Source organism: Oncorhynchus clarkii, chromosome 24 (genome assembly GCF_045791955.1).
Source record: "Oncorhynchus clarkii lewisi isolate Uvic-CL-2024 chromosome 24, UVic_Ocla_1.0, whole genome shotgun sequence".
Taxonomy (NCBI): Eukaryota; Metazoa; Chordata; class Actinopteri; order Salmoniformes; family Salmonidae; genus Oncorhynchus; species Oncorhynchus clarkii.
The window spans coordinates 14,050,174-14,066,500 of NC_092170.1; the positions used below are offsets into that span (position 1 = coordinate 14,050,174).

Here is a 16,327-nt window from a genome sequence, read left to right on the forward strand (position 1 = left end):
CGTAGCTAACCAACCAGGTTCAATGTTAGCGAGCTAACATTAGGCTATAGCTATCCAAGCAAATGGCACTGAGATACAAATAATAAGCTCATACACGCAAACGGAATGAGCAGCAGCTACATTTGGCTATAAGCAAATGGTATGAGCAGCAGCTACGTTTGGCTACATAGGGACCGTTAGTGGAATTATTGCGAGAGAGTAACGGTTAATGTGATTGGACGTTAATTATTTGACTAGGCTACCTGTATTGGACATTTTGTTGTTATTTTGCTGAACACTAGATGGTTTAATTTTATTTTTGGCAGTGAAACGAGGCTACTCAGTCAAGAAAAAAAACTCACCCAAATGTATGGACCCATTGAAAAATAAATGGACTGTTTGAAAATGTGAAGAATAAATATATATAAAAAAATTAATTACATTTTGATTTGACGTACCCCCGATGTCATTGCGTGTACCCCTGGGGGTACGCATACCCCAGTTTGGGAATACCTGTCCTAGAGATTTACCGTCGGCGGAATGGTGAGCCACCACAGGTGCACCTTGGCAACTGCAGGGAGATGCCTACAGACAGAGAGAGGAAGTGTTGCGGTCAGGGACCAGACCTCTGTGTTAGCCAGCTGCCACATTTCACCCATTACTGCTTAGACAAATATTTAAGTTTTTACAGGCTGTATAAGGTTGACGTGTTGGCAGTGGCTGATGCAGCAGAGCCTGGGAGTGACGCCCGGGAGTACCGGCATTGTCACGTTCTGACCTTAGTTCATTTGTTTTTGTCTTTGTTTTAGTATGGTCAGGGCGTGAGTTGGGGTGGGCAATCTATGTTTGTTTTTCTATGTTTGGTTTTTGAGTTCGGTCTAGTATGGTTCTCAATCAGAGGCAGCTGAATTGTTGTCCCTGATTGAGAATCATACTTAGGTAGCCTGGGTTTCACTTTTGGATTGTGGGTGTTTGTTTCCGTGTGAGTGTTTGGGCCACACGGTACTGTTTCGCTTTTGTAAATTCACGTTGTCATTTATTGTTTAGTGTTCTGAGTTTTAATTAAAAATCATCATGAGGGGGGGATCACGTGACCCTTGAACGAGATGGCCGCATGAACTAAGAGCTCCGCACAAGTAGTTTCCAATTCCTAATCATACCTCCACTCCAAGTTTAAACTCCTTTAGCTTTAGTAAGAAAAAGTCATGGCGGCTACAAAATCCGACACTACAGGTAACATTTTTACCCGGACTCGAGCATTAGCGACGGAAAAAGCCTCCAAGAAGAAGCTAGCTTCAGAAAAAACTAGCGCCATTAGCCAGGAGCAAGAGAACCCGCTCCCCCCCGAGGCACAACGAATGCCAACCTCGCACTCTGTCGAAGACATCCTTTCTGAGTTGAGATCCCAACGTACAGAACTAAACACTAAATTAGATGCCATTAACTCTCAGCTCAGTGCGAGAGGGGGCAAGGTGACAATCCTGGAAAACGCTTTGCCTGACATCAACAACAAGATAACCATAAATGCGGAGCTCCTGGACGAGGCAGAGGGGCGACTCCTATCCATGGAAAACTTATTGACAGATGCCATGGAAACAATAGCACATGCTAAAAAGAAAATCGAGCATCTGGAAGAGAAAACAGAGGACCTGGAAAACAGGGGTGTTCTATTCAATCTGGGCGAAAAAGAAGATGGAAACATGCCACTGATCCGCTACCTGCAAGACAAACTTCCCGAGTGGCTCCACCTGTCCACCGACAGGCCCATGGAACTCGAGAGAGCTCACCGAGCACTGAGGCCCCCACCAGCAGCCAGACAACCACTGCGCCCAATAATAGATTCCACGGGATGTGTCGGCTGGGGTGTTCAGAGATTATTATTTTATGTACACCATTTATTTTCCTTTTATGTGAACGCAGCTGTAACTACTATCCACTTTTACCCAGCAATGACTTGCACTAAAGTTTGATTACTGTTCGATGACGATGACTAGTACCTTCTTGCTCCTACTTGAGACGCAGACGTCTCAAGTAGGCACCTGGAAATGCAAATGCGCTACGCTAAATGCTAAATGTACTCGTTAAAACTCAAACGTTCATTAAAATACACATGCAGGGTATTGAATTAAAGCTACACTCGTTGTGAATCTAGCCAACAAGTCAGATTTTTAAAATGCTTTTCGGCGAAAGCATGAGAAGCTATTATCTGATAGCATGTAACACCCCAAAATGCCTGAAGGCGACGTAAACAAAATAATTAGCGTAGCCGGCGCTACACAAAAACGCAGAAATAAAATATAAAACATTCATTACCTTTGATGATATTCTTTGTTGGCACTCCTATATGTCCCATAAACATCACAAATTGGTCTTTTTGCCGATTAAATCCGTCCATGAATGCCCAAAATATCCATTTGTATAGCCTGTCTGCATCAGGAAAAAAGCTCTCTTCCAACACGTCCAACGTCATGTTTAAAAATTATATAAGTTGCCTATATTCTTTGACAAAACACTTCAACCTACTTTTATAACCCAACTTTAGGTATTTCAAATTGATCACTGGGCGATCTGTATTCAATAGCAGCTACACAAGAAAACAGTGTCCATTTTTCAATCTTCCAAAATCGATTGAGGTAGGCTGGATGGAATGACGGATCTATTGGTAATGTCTCAAAGGATTTTTGTCAATGAAAATGACGTTTTTGGCGACATTGTGTGGAAGCTGTAGGAATTGCATACGTCTCCATATTAAATTTGGTTTCCTTTAAACAAACCATGAAAGGGGCGCATGGATACTTTTTTCAGATTCAGTGACCAGTTTTTCTTGCGCTTTTCGATGAAACACACGCTCTGTTATAGTCACAGCCGTGATTTAACCAGTTTTAGAAACTTCAGAGTGTTTTCTATCCACACATACTAATCATATGCATATACTATATTCCTGGCATGAGTAGCAGGACGCTGAAATGTTGCGCGATTTTTAACAGAATGTTCGAAAAAGGAGGGGGTAGGATAAAGAGGTTAAATCTATTGACATGGAACTGCCATGGTCTAGGGCATGCAATAAAACGGAAAAAGATACTAAGCAGACATCGCGCTATTACAAGAGACACACCTCTGTGATGCTGAACATGCCAAACTCCGCAGAGCTTGGGTGGGACAGGTGTATTTCTCATCTTTCAAATCAAACAGTAGAGGCACAGCCATACTTATCCATAAGAATGTTCCATTCATAATTGATAAAAACATATCTTATCCGGAGGGGAGATTTATTTTGACAACTGGGTCACTATATGGTCAACCAATTACCTTATCTTAAACATATACGCCCCTAACACAGATACTCCTGCCTTCATGTCAAAAATGATAGCCCTGTTCAATGAGCATTGTGTCTCCTTTGGCGTGGTGGCCGGAGATTTTTTTTTATTTTTTTAAAATTTTTTTTTATTTTATTTTTAATTTTACCCCTTTTTCTCCCCAATTTCGTAGTATCCAATTGTTGTAGTAGCTACTATCTTGTCTCATCGCTACAACTCTCGTACGGGCTCGGGAGAGACGAAGGTTGAAAGTCATGCGTCCTCCGATACACAACCAACCAAGCCGCTGCTTCTTTAACACAGCGCACATCCAACCCGGAAGCCAGCCGCACCAATGCGCCGGAGGAAACACCGTGCACCTGGCCACCTTGGCTAGCGTACACTGCGCCCAGCCCGCCACAGGAGTCGCTGGTGCGCGATGAGACAAGGACACCCCTACCGACCAAGCCCTTCCTAACCCGGGCGACGCTAGGCCAATTGTGCGTCGCCCCACGGACCTCCCGGTCGCGGCCGGTTACGACAGAGCCTGGGCGCGAACCCAGGACTCTGATGGCACAGCTGGCGCTGCAGTACAGCGCCCTTAACCACTGCGCCACCCGGGAGGCCTGTGGCCGGAGATTTTAATTGTACCCTTAACGCAACCCTAGACAAATCATCTCAAGTCCCCACCACAAATCCTAGATCTGCAAAGATGTTGAACTCTCTTACTAAAGAGATGGGACTGATAGATATCTGGAGAGAGACTAATAGCTCATCTATGGACTATACATACTACTCTAATGTCCATAACACCTACTCCCGTATAGATTACATAATTATCCCAAAGAGTTTCATAAATTCAGCCACATGTACAATCGGACCCATAGCACTTTCAGATCAAGCCTTTGTCCATCTCCGCTTTGACCTCTGCAAAAACATCCCGAGGTCAAAGAGCTGGAAATTCAACACCTTCATGCTATCAAACGAAGCGTTCCATACATTGGTAACTACATGGATAGACAACTACACACAAGACAACAAAGATTCTCCTGTTTCTCCGGCCACAATGTGGGACGCTGCTAAAGCCACACTAAGAGGCCATCTAATTGCATATGCTTCCTCTAAGAAAAAATCAATGGAAGCACACAGGCTAGATCTTAAGAGGGAGCTGGAATGCTGTGAAAAAATACATAAATAATCCCCAGACAGCACCTCCTGGAGTCATCTTAAAGCAGCCAAAGCCAAACTGAATTTGGACTACACTCGGGATATAAAAAAAATGTTTTCTTTAGTAAACAGAAATACCATGAGTATAGCAATAGGCACAGTAGATTGCTTGCTTACCAATTAAAAAAGGAGCAGTCAGAGCGTACAATCATGGCTATCCGAACAGCAGAGGACGAGGTCACATATGACCCAAAAAATATCAATTTAACTTTTCATGATTTTTACTGCAAACTATATACCTCTGAGAGAAAACACAAGGAGGCAGAACTCCACTCTTTCCTAGAGGGAATCTCGCTACCTAAACTATCAGAGACCGACCAAGAAGATCTCATTTCCCCCTTCACTCCTGAGGAGATCCTGGAGGCAATTACCTCCATGCCACCTAATAAGTCCCCAGGCCCAGATGGATTCCCCAGAGAGTTCTACAAAGCTTTTTGGCCCCAGCGCCGCCCTATCTTCATGCCAATGCTGGAGGATTTTTGCAAAAACTGAGTTCTCCCAGACTCAATGCACACAGCTCGCATTACAGTGTTTCTAAAAAAGGACAAGGACCCCCTATCCTGCTCGTCCTTCCAGCCCATAAGCTTGTTGGATTTCGACTATAAAATAATTACCAAATTGCTCGCCAAAAGACTAAACACTCTTCTTCCAAAATAATAAAACGGACCAAACTGGATTTATTAGAGACAGATACTCTTCTGATAACATTCACCCTCTTTTTGATATTATTGATCAAGTAAACGCACAGAAGACCCCTGTCCTGCTGGCTTCACTGGATGCTGAGAAGACGTTTGACAGGATGGAGTGGAGCTTTCTGTTTTCAGTCTTAGAAAAATTAAATGGGCCCAAATTTTATTAAATGGATCAAATCACTATACTCTCATCCAAATGCCATGGTGACTACTAATGGACTGAACTCTGACAGATTCCCTCTGGAACGGGGCACAAGACAATGGTGCTCGCTGTCCCCCCTGCTCTACTTGTTGGGGGCGGAGCCTCTGGCAGAGCTGAAAAGGAGCAATCCAAGTATTATGGGTGTTTCTGCAGGCGGCCTGCAGCACAAGATTTCGCTTTACACGGATGATGTCTTGCTCTACATATCCAACCCTGAGAAATCCCTCCCTCCCATTTTAGACACAATTGCTCAGTATGGCAAGTTTTCAGGTTATAAGATCAATTTTAACAAATCCACTGTCTACCCTCTCAATATTACACTCACCAGCTCTATGAAGACACTATGTCCTTTCCAATGGAAAACACAGGGGTTTCAATACCTCGGGATCTTCATAACACCAGATCTGAATAGCCTTTTCAAGGAAAATTATCTTTCACTCCTGGATCGAATCAAGAACCATCTCCAAACCTGGATCTCCCTCCCAATTAGCTTAGTAGGAATAATTAATGTCATCCGTATGAACGTCCTCCCTAGACTGAACTACTTATTTCAGATGCTCCCATGCTATCTCCCAGTTTCCTTTTTCAAAACAACTAACCAAAGCATCACCAAATTTATATGGGGCAATAAAAAACCTAGGATAAAGTTTTCCACTCTATCGAAACCTGAATCTAAGGGTGGTCTTGCCCTTCCCTCCCTTCAATTGTACTACTGGTCTGCCCAAATCCGCAACATGCTAACATGGATCACAAACAGACAAGAGTCAACATGGATTCAGATAGAAGCCCAATCCTGTGGTTCATTGCCCTTAAGCTCAATTATATTCATTAATAACTTTAGTGAAGTGGGAAACATAGCCAAAGACTTTGTGATTTACAGTACCCTACTAGCATGGAGGGACTGTAAGAAATACCTGGGCATTTCCTCCCAAATATGTTCTCACTCGCCTATAGTAGGCAACCCAGACTTGCCAAAAGCCCTGAGGGATGCCAAATGTAATCTTTAATCATACTCTAGGAATCAGGACCTTTTCAGACCTATTTCATCAGAAAACCACTACACTGAAATCCTTTCAAGAGCTCTGCAGTGAATTCGATGTGCCAAGATCCCATTTTTTTAAATATCTTCAAATTAGACATGTAATTTCCTCATTTACCTCCAAGAGGAGGTTTAGAACTCAGTTGAATGAAGTTGAAACCCTTCTTGTCACAGCACAATCCATTAAAGACAAAATATCTTACATCTATAGACTCCTTTCTGAGAAAGGAGGCTCCTCCTTTACTCCTTTGAAAATAATTTGGGAAAAGGACCTTGGTCTGACTATCAGTGATGAGTTATGGGCGGAGGTTTGCAACAGGGTATACTGCACCTCTACTAATGTAAAAATGAAAGAATCTAACTACACATTTTTGTACACATTTTATTATACTTCTTTGAGACTCCATAAAATGAAAACAGATATGTCTCCTAACTGTAAAATATGTACCTCTGAAAGTGGAACCTATATGCATGTATTTTGGAGCTGTAGAGAGATTGCCAGATTCTGGCAATCTATACATACTGCTGCACAGAAAATACTAGGTGTACAGTTTGATATGACCCCGTGTATCTATCTTCTTAATGCCCAGCAGGACTTTGTTCTTGATCCTGACAGAGAAAATGTGCTTATGACTATTACATATTTTGCTAAGAAATGTAATCTTCTATTGTGGGCCTCTAATACCCCTCCTACATTTAAAATGTGGATTGACCAGATTGTTGACTTTCTTCCTCTTGAAAAGCTCACTTATGAACTCCACAAGAGACAGCCCAAGTTTGATAGACTCTGGTCTCCACTATTCAACTATATTTCAAACTGGACAGAGTGAACGGGGTGACTAGGGAAATGTGCAGATACATGTTGTGTAAGGTGCTGTAAAACCTAAAAACGAATTATTGACCTGTCGTCTCAGCGAAGGCTAGAAATAGCTAATAAGAACCTTGATAGTGCTGCTGCAAGTGTTATGTTTTTTTTAGTGTTTTTATTTTTAAGTACGTGTGCGTATGTACAGTGCCTTGCGAAAGTATTCGGCCCCCTTGAACTTTGCGACCTTTTGCCACATTTCAGGCTTCAAACATAAAGATATAAAACTGTATTTTTTTTGTGAAGAATCAACAACAAGTGGGACACAATCATGAAGTGGAACGACATTTATTGGATATTTCAAACTTTTTTAACAAATCAAAAACTGAAAAATTGGGTGTGCAAAATTATTCAGCCCCTTTACTTTCAGTGCAGCAAACTCTCTCCAGAAGTTCAGTGAGGATCTCTGAATGATCCAATGTTGACCTAAATGACTAATGATGATAAATACAATCCACCTGTGTGTAATCAAGTATCCGTATAAATGCACCTGCACTGTGATAGTCTCAGAGGTCTGTTAAAAGCGCAGAGAGCATCATGAAGAACAAGGAACACACCAGGCAGGTCTGAGATACTGTTGTGAAGAAGTTTAAAGCCGGATTTGGATACAAAAACATTTCCCAAGCTTTAAACATCCCAAGGAGCACTGTGCAAGCGATAATATTGAAACGGGAGGAGTATCAGACCACTGCAAATCTACCAAGACCTGGCCGTCCCTCTAAACTTTCAGCTCATACAAGGAGAAGACTGATCAGAGATGCAGCCAAGAGGCCCATGATCACTCTGGATGAACTGCAGAGATCTACAGCTGAGGTGGGAGACTCTGTCCATAGGACAACAATCAGTCGTATATTGCACAAATCTGGCCTTTATGGAAGAGTGGCAAGAAAGCCATTTCTTAAAGATATCCATAAAAAGTGTTGTTTAAAGTTTGCCACAAGACACCTGGGAGACACACCAAACATGTGGAAGAAGGTGCTCTGGTCAGATGAAACCAAAATTGAACTTTTTGGCAACACTGCAAAATGGTCTGTTTGGCTTAAAAGCAACACTCCATCCCCACTGTCAAACATGGTGGTGGCAGCATCATGGTTTGGGCCTGCTTTTCTTCAGCAGGGACAGGGAAGATGGTTAAAATTGATGGGAAGATGGATGGAGCCAAATACAGGACCATTCTGGAAGAACCTGATGGAGTCTGCAAAAGACCTGAGACTGGGACGGAGATTTGTCTTCCAACAAGACAATGATCCAAAACATAAAGCAAAATCTACAATGGAATGGTTCAAAAATAAACATATCCAGGTGTTAGAATGGCCAAGTCAAAGTCCAGACCTGAATCCAATCGAGAATCTGTGGAAAGAACTGAAAACTGCTGTTCACAAATGCTCTCCATCCAACCTCACTGAGCTCGAGCTGTTTCGCAAGGAGGAATGGGAAAAAATGTCAGTCTCTCGATGTGCAAAACTGATAGAGACATACCCCAAGCGACTTACAGCTGTAATCGCAGCAAAAGGTGGCGCTACAAAGTATTAACTTAAGGGGGCTGAATAATTTTGCACGCCCAATTTTTCAGTTTTTGATTTGTTAAAAAAGTTTGAAATATCCAATAAATGTCGTTCCACTTCATGATTGTGTCCCACTTGTTGTTGATTCTTCACAAAAAAATACAGTTTTATATCTTTATGTTTGAAGCCTGAAATGTGGCAAAAGGTCGCAAAGTTCAAGGGGGCTGAAAATAAATAAATAAAATAAAAACACTTATTATTTTTCTTAATCTTTCATTTTAATTGTTTTCCAAATGTATTATTATTATATATATTATTATTATTATTTTTTTTTTTAAGCCTGTCACATCTGTGAATGTGGATTGTGTTTTGTTGGTTGATTGAAAAACAAGAACATTTTAAATTGAAAAAAAAATCATCATGAACACTTACCACGCTGCGCTTTGGTCCTCCTCTCTTTCTCCTGACGACAACCATTACAGGCATGCTGTCTACACATAGTTTGTTGTGGCATGGTGCCCTAGGTGCAGGAATCCGAGTTGTCATCCCCAGTTACTGTGTTTGGAGAATCATGGACTTTCTCTGATCACCATTCACAGTACACTGGTTTCCACCATGGGTGCTAGGATTCTCAAAGCGTTTGTCATGATGACATACTAGTGTTATGCCCAAAGAGTGTCCATTGCCAGACACTTATTGGCATGACATTAGTATGGCATCATGTCACGTGCTGTGAACAGAACACAACCTTTCCCTCAGTTTGCATTCTCCACACACAAACACCTAGCAGCCGCATCTTAAGGAATAACCTTCTTACTGGACCCACCATGTCATATCAAAGATTCTACAGGTTGTGTGTTTATTTCTCACCCAAAAGTGTGTTCGCTGCACTTTCTCCCCGCACAACAAAGTTGAAATGGGAAAATGTCTGATTTTATTTATACATCTGAATGTGTGCTTGAATAAATAATAATTTTACATTAGTTTGTTTGCATATTAGTTTTTTTCTGGATATAAAGTTTCAAAGGCACAATTTTACACATTTTAGACAACCTTTGTCTATATTGAAAATTGGTTACCATTGACATAATTCTACTGTTGAAATGTCACCCTCAAAACAACAGTTAACACCAATGACTTGTGCCAGGTCTATGCAGGTAAATGAGAACTTGCTCCAAGCCTTGCTATTTATGGGAGACATGGGATGTCCAGTGAAATAAGACACAAGACAATTAAGACAGAGGCGTGAAATGATTAGGTTATGGTACTGATATTCCCGAGGAGTTTTCAACTGGGATATAAAACACATAGCTACCCCTAGACAAATGAACTCAATGACATATTTAAAGTGGTAATCAGCGAGTCGTCTATGACCCCAGGCTTCCCCCCGCTTCTTGTGTTGTTTATATATACACAATCTATGGTTGTGAGAGAGTGGGAGAGTGCATAGATGCGAGAGAGAGCGCTTGGGCATGAGGGAGCGTGCGTGAGAGAGCTAGAATGTAAACAGCAGGGTAGTCAGCTGTAGCTAGTTTTAGATGAACAGATCTGGTTGCAGGGACAATGTTTTTTAGACATGATCTACTGAACAAGCATCATCATCATTGGTGTTGGATCTGGATCAACTCCATCCGAAAAGGCATGCTGTCTCCACCCGAAAAGGATGGCTGTTGGGTTTCAAAAGAAATAACAAAAGAGGTGCGTCCTGGGGATCGCAGACGACTCGTTGATTCCAGCTTTAAGGAGTTAAGATGCAATTTGAACATGATCAAACGCAAGTTAACCCTTAGCTACCAAGAATGGTCAACTGATAATAAATACATCTAAATATATTTTATATTTGAGACTCTTCAAAGTAGTCACCCTGTGCCTTGATGACAGCTTTGCACACTCTTGGCATTCTCTCAACCAGCTTCATGAGGTAGTCATCTGAAATGCCTTTCAATTAACAGGTGTGCCTTCTTAAAAGTTGATTGGTGGAATTTCTTTCCTTCATAATGTGTTTGGGCCAATCAGTTGTGTTTTGTCACAAGGTAGGGGTGGTATACAGAAGATAGCCCTCATTACATTAAGACATTAAGGTCAGTCAATCCGAAACATTTCAAGAACTTTGAAAGTTTCTTCAAGTGCAGTCACAAAAAACCATCAAGCACGATGATGAAACTTGCTCTCATGAGGACATCCACAGGAAAGGAAGACCCAGAGTTCCCTCTGCTGCAGAGGATAAGTTCATTCGAGTTACCAGCCTCAGAAATTGCCGCCCAAATAAGTTCTTCACAGAGTTCAAGAAACAGACTGTCCCGACTTCCGCCGAAGTTGGCTTCCCTGCCTGTTCAGGCGGTGCTCGGCGGTCGTCGTCACCGGCCTACTAGCCGCCACCGATCCCTTTTTCGTTGTCTGTTTGTTTTGTCTTATTAGTTTCACCTGTGTCCTGTTGTATGTGCTTAATGGGCTTCCTTATTTAAAGTACGTGTACCCACCCTTGTTTTGTGCGGGATTGTATTTGTGTTACGTGTGTGCGTTAGGTAGAGGTGTTCGTGTTTCTGGACCTGGCACCCTGTGTTTTGGGTGGTCGACATTATTGTCCGCGCCCTGTGTTGTGGGCTTGTTATTTTGTGCCTCATTAAAGTGCATATTTTCCCAGTGGAACTCTCTGCGCCTGATTCCTTCCTCACCCACCTAGTCCCACGTGACACAGACACATCTCAACATCACTTTTTCAGAGGAGACTATGTGAATCAGGCCTTCATGGTCAAATTGCTGCAAAGGAACCACTACTAAAGGACACCAATAATAAGAAGAGACTTGCTTGGGCCAAGAAACATGAGAAATGGACATTAGACCATTGGAAACCTGTCATTTTGCCAAATTTGCGATTTTTGGTTCCAACCACCATGTCTTTGTGAAATGCAAAGTAGGTGAACGGATGATCTCTGCATGTGTGGTTCCCACCGTGAAGCATGGAGGAGGAGGTTTGATGGACTCTTTGCTGGTGACACTGTCTGTGATTTATTTAGAACTAAAGGCACACTTAACCAGCATGGCTACCACAGCATTCTGCAGCAATACGCCATCCCATCAGGTTTGCACCTAGAGGGACTATCATTTGTTTTTCAACAGGACAATGACCCAACACACCTCCAGACTGTGTAAGGGCTATTTGACCAAGAAGGAGAGTGATGGAGTGCTGCATCAGATGACCTGACCTCCACAATCCCTCAACCCAATTGAGATGATTTGGGATGAGTTGGACCGCAGAGTGAAGGAAAAGCAGCCAACAAGTGCTCGGCATATGTGGGAACGTTGGGAAAGCATTCCAGGTGAAGCTGGTTGAGAGAATGCCAAGAGTGTGCAAAGGCAAAGGGTGTCTACTTTGAAGAATCTCAAATATATTTTGATTTATTTAACAATTCTTTGGTTACTTTATGATTCCATATGTGTTATTTCATATTTTTAATGTCTTCCCTATTGGTCTACAATGTAGAAAATTGTAAAAATAAAGAAAAAACCCTTGAATGAGTAGGCGTGTCCAAACTTTTGACTGGTACTGTATGTCAATGCAACCCCATTGTGGTAAGAGCTATGGAAACAATGGTTAAACATTGAGAGATGTATTTACCTCTGTGTCGACAGATCCTTTGTGTATGTGTCACATTGACAGAAGTAATACCTTGCCTGTAGACTTAAGCTTTATTATGATGAAGGTATTTCCATGAATGAAATTGTGTAATGAAGCATGTGTGTAACGATATGACTTACTTGTTAGATTGTACAACATAGAATGAAGGGTTTGAAAGGATAAAGTGTCTGGTTTTATGTGTTGATTTCACTTACTTTAATATAGTTATTTTGATAGAACCTCCTTGGATAGTTTAAGCCATTACCAGGAAATTGTATTAGTATAAATAATATAATTGATTTATAATATAAATGTGGTCATACAATAACAGCTCAGTATTTGTATAATTTATTTTATAGTAATTTTTGCTTTATCAAGGGTGCTAATAATTTTGGATGTGACTGTATGTCAAATCAAATCAAATGTATTTATATAGCCCTTCGTACATCAGCTGATATCTCAACGTGCTGTACAGAAACCCAGCCTAAAACCCCAAACAGCAAGCAATGCAGGTGTAGAAGCACGGTGGCTAGGAAAAACTCCCTAGAAAGGCCAAAACCCAGGAAGAAACCTAGAGAGGAACCAGGCTATGTGGGGTGGCCAGTCCTCTTCTGGCTGTGCCGGGTGGAGATTATAACAGAACATGGCCAAGATGTTCAAATGTTCATAAATGACCAGCATGATCGAATAATAATAAGGCAGAACAGTTGAAACTGGAGCAGCAGCACAGTCAGGTGGACTGGGGACAACAAGGAGTCATCATGTCAGGTATTCCTGGGTCATGGTCCTAGGGCTCAGGTCCTCAGAGAGAGAGAAAGAAAGAGAGAATTAGAGAGAGCATATGTGGGATGGCCAGTTCTCTTCTGGCTGTGCCGGGTGGAGATTATAACAGAACATGGCCAAGATGTTCAAATGTTCATAAATGACCAGCATGGTCGAATAATAATAAGGCAGAACAGTTGAAACTGGAGCAGCAGCACGGTCAGGTGGACTGGGGACAGCAAGGAGTCATCATGTCAGGTAGTCCTGGGGCATGGTCCTAGGGCTCAGGTCCTCCGAGAGAGAGAAAGAAAGAGAGAAGGAGAGAATTAGAGAACGCACACTTAGATTCACACAGGACACCGAATAGGACAGGAGAAGTACTCCAGATATAACAAACTGACCCTAGCCCCCCGACACATAAACTACTGCAGCATAAATACTGGAGGCTGAGACAGGATGGGTCAGGAGACACTGTGGCCCCATCCGAGGACACCCCCGGACAGGGCCAAACAGGAAGGATATAACCCCACCCACTTTGCCAAAGCACAGCCCCCACACCACTAGAGAGATATCTTCAACCACCAACTTACCATCCTGAGACAAGGCTGAGTATAGCCCACAAAGACCTCCGCCACGGCACAACCCAAGGGGTTGTTAAGTTTTATGTTGGACCCCAGGAAGAGTTACAGCAGCTAATGGGGATCTTAATAAACTAAATGAAACTAAACCATAATACTTCAAGACTAGAAAGCATACAGCGTTTCCTGTTTCACAATGTCTTCATATCATTTATATCAGCCATGGTTGGCCTATGCAAAACTCTCTACATGACATCCACATTACTTACTTAATCTTCTTAGTTCCTGAAGGAACATGGCCTGATATCCACATTATTCCTAACAACACATTTTGGATTGCGGAGGCTAATCTCGGCACCCAGATCCAAATGTTTAGAATAACAAGAGGCCCAATCCTCCTGCATTGGAGCATACAATGGCCATTGTATGAAATTACACTTGTTGTTGTATATTGATCCACTAGGTTTACTGTTAAATGAGTCAGTAATGTGGATATCATGGAGAGAGTTTTGCGTAGGCCAACCATGGCTGATATAAATAATATGAAGATAGTGAAACTAGAAAAGGACATTTCCTGCTCACACAATGGGAAATAAATATGCTATTGGTGAGCTAATATGTTGCATTTTATCCGACCAAGCACATAGCAGTAGGCTATGGTGGCTTTTTCATGGCTAATGTCTAAATCGATAGGTGGGCTAAATCAACAGGTTAGCCAGGCTAAACAGGCATTTCTTCTCTCAAGTGTTACTGCCAACATGTGTCAAAAAAATGTTTTGCCTGGGGGGTATTTTGGTCGTCATTCTGACCGTCCCATTGGTCAGAAGGCTGCGACTAGTTGAGAACTTCTCTGCATCCATACACAGAGCTATGGTTGCAAGGACTGGCCACACCTATATTTTTAAGATTTCAAAAACAATAGCTGTTAAAGTAAATATTTTTTTCAGAAAAAAATTGCGCTTACATTATAGCTCAGTGTTTATTATTTATTTTATACAGTCTTTTTTGCTCATCTTTATCAAGGGTGCTAATACATTTCAGATGTGACTGTATTTTATGTGGATCCCAGTAAGAGTGGCTACTGCATGTGCAGCAGCTAATGGAGATCCTAGTAAACTAAACTAAATCATGATACTTCAAGACAAGCATGCATATTTTCTTTAGGAAATGTCATTGTTTTAGTTTCACCATCTTCATATTATTTATATCAGCCATGGTTGGCTTATGGAAAACTCTCTCCATGATATCCACATTATTAACTTACTCCTCTTCATTTCTGGGGGAACATGGGGCCTGATATCCACATTATAATGGCATAACAACTGTTCACATTGACATGTGACTAATTTCAGCACCCAGAAACAAATGTTTAGAATAACCAGTGGTGGAAAAAGTACCCAGTTGTCATATTTGAGTAAAAGTAAAGATACCTTAATAGAAAATGAATAGTAAAGTGAAAGTCACTCAGTAATATACTACTTGAGTAAAAGGTTCAAAGTATTTGGTTTTAAATATACTTAACTATCAAAAGTAAATGTAATTGCTAAAATATACTTATGTATCAAAAGAAAAAGTACAGGTATAAATGGAACCAGACAGCATGATTGTCTTGTTTTTTTAAATTTACAGACATCATTTACAAACGAAGCATGTGTTTAGTGAGTCCGCCATATCAGAGGCAGTATGGGGATGAGCAGGTATCTTCTCTTGATAAGTGTGTGAATTAGACAATTTTCCTGTCCTGCTAAGCATTCAAACTGTAACCTGTACTTTTTGGTGTCAGGGAAAATATATGGAGTAAAAGTACATCATTTTCTTTAGGAATGTAGTGAAGTAAAAGTACAAGTTGTCAAAAATATCAATAGTAAAGTAAAGTTGGTTAGCTAATATGTTGCATTTTATCAGTCAAAGCAGAAAGCTGTAGGCTATGGTGGCTTTCACATGAATAATGGCTAAATTGACAGGTGGACTAAATCGACAGGTTAGCCAGGCTACATAGGTATTTCTTCTCTCAGGTGTTCCGGCCAAAATAGCCTGAGGTGATTTCATCATCATTCTGACCATCCCATTGGTCGGGGGCTGTGACTAGTTGAGGACTTCAGCGGTAATTGGGAGGAAACGGGAGCTGGCTGCAGTGTTCCAAACTATTTGGAAGGGAGTGACACGGGAGGGTGCATTTGGGTATATATAGCACCGTTTGTGCAACTTTCCTGACAATCTCCCTGGACGAGGAAGAGAAGGGAGCATCACGAAGTGCGGAGGAAGACTGGCTGTTTACCGACGCTATGGCTCTCAATTTACTTTTCTTTGTATTGATCACATCAGTGATTATACAAACCGCGACATCGAGCACCTTCAAATCGTAAGTACACTAAAAAACATTTGATGTAGAAAGCAGTAGATTAAACACACAATCATCTATATTTATTTACATGTCTGGCTGGATGCAACATACTTCAAATGTAGGAATTAATTATACTCTGAATTCTTCACGCTATGCAGGTGTAGAATAGCCAACCTAAACGATATAAATATTTTAGTTATAAACATATTAAATATAAAG

The 16,327-nt window shown here is 41.5% G+C and overlaps 1 protein-coding gene across 1 annotated transcript in view; it reads left to right on the forward strand.

Moving 5' to 3' along the window:
• The first annotated feature begins 442 nt into the window (after positions 1-442).
• The window catches only part of LOC139382246 (alpha-2-macroglobulin-like), a 37,965-nt gene continuing 22,080 nt past the window's right edge, over positions 443-16,327 (forward strand). Inside the window, exon 1 of the mRNA XM_071126114.1 lies at positions 443-522. Coding sequence (XP_070982215.1) covers positions 443-522 — 80 coding nt within the window. The remainder of the gene's footprint in view (positions 523-16,327) is intronic.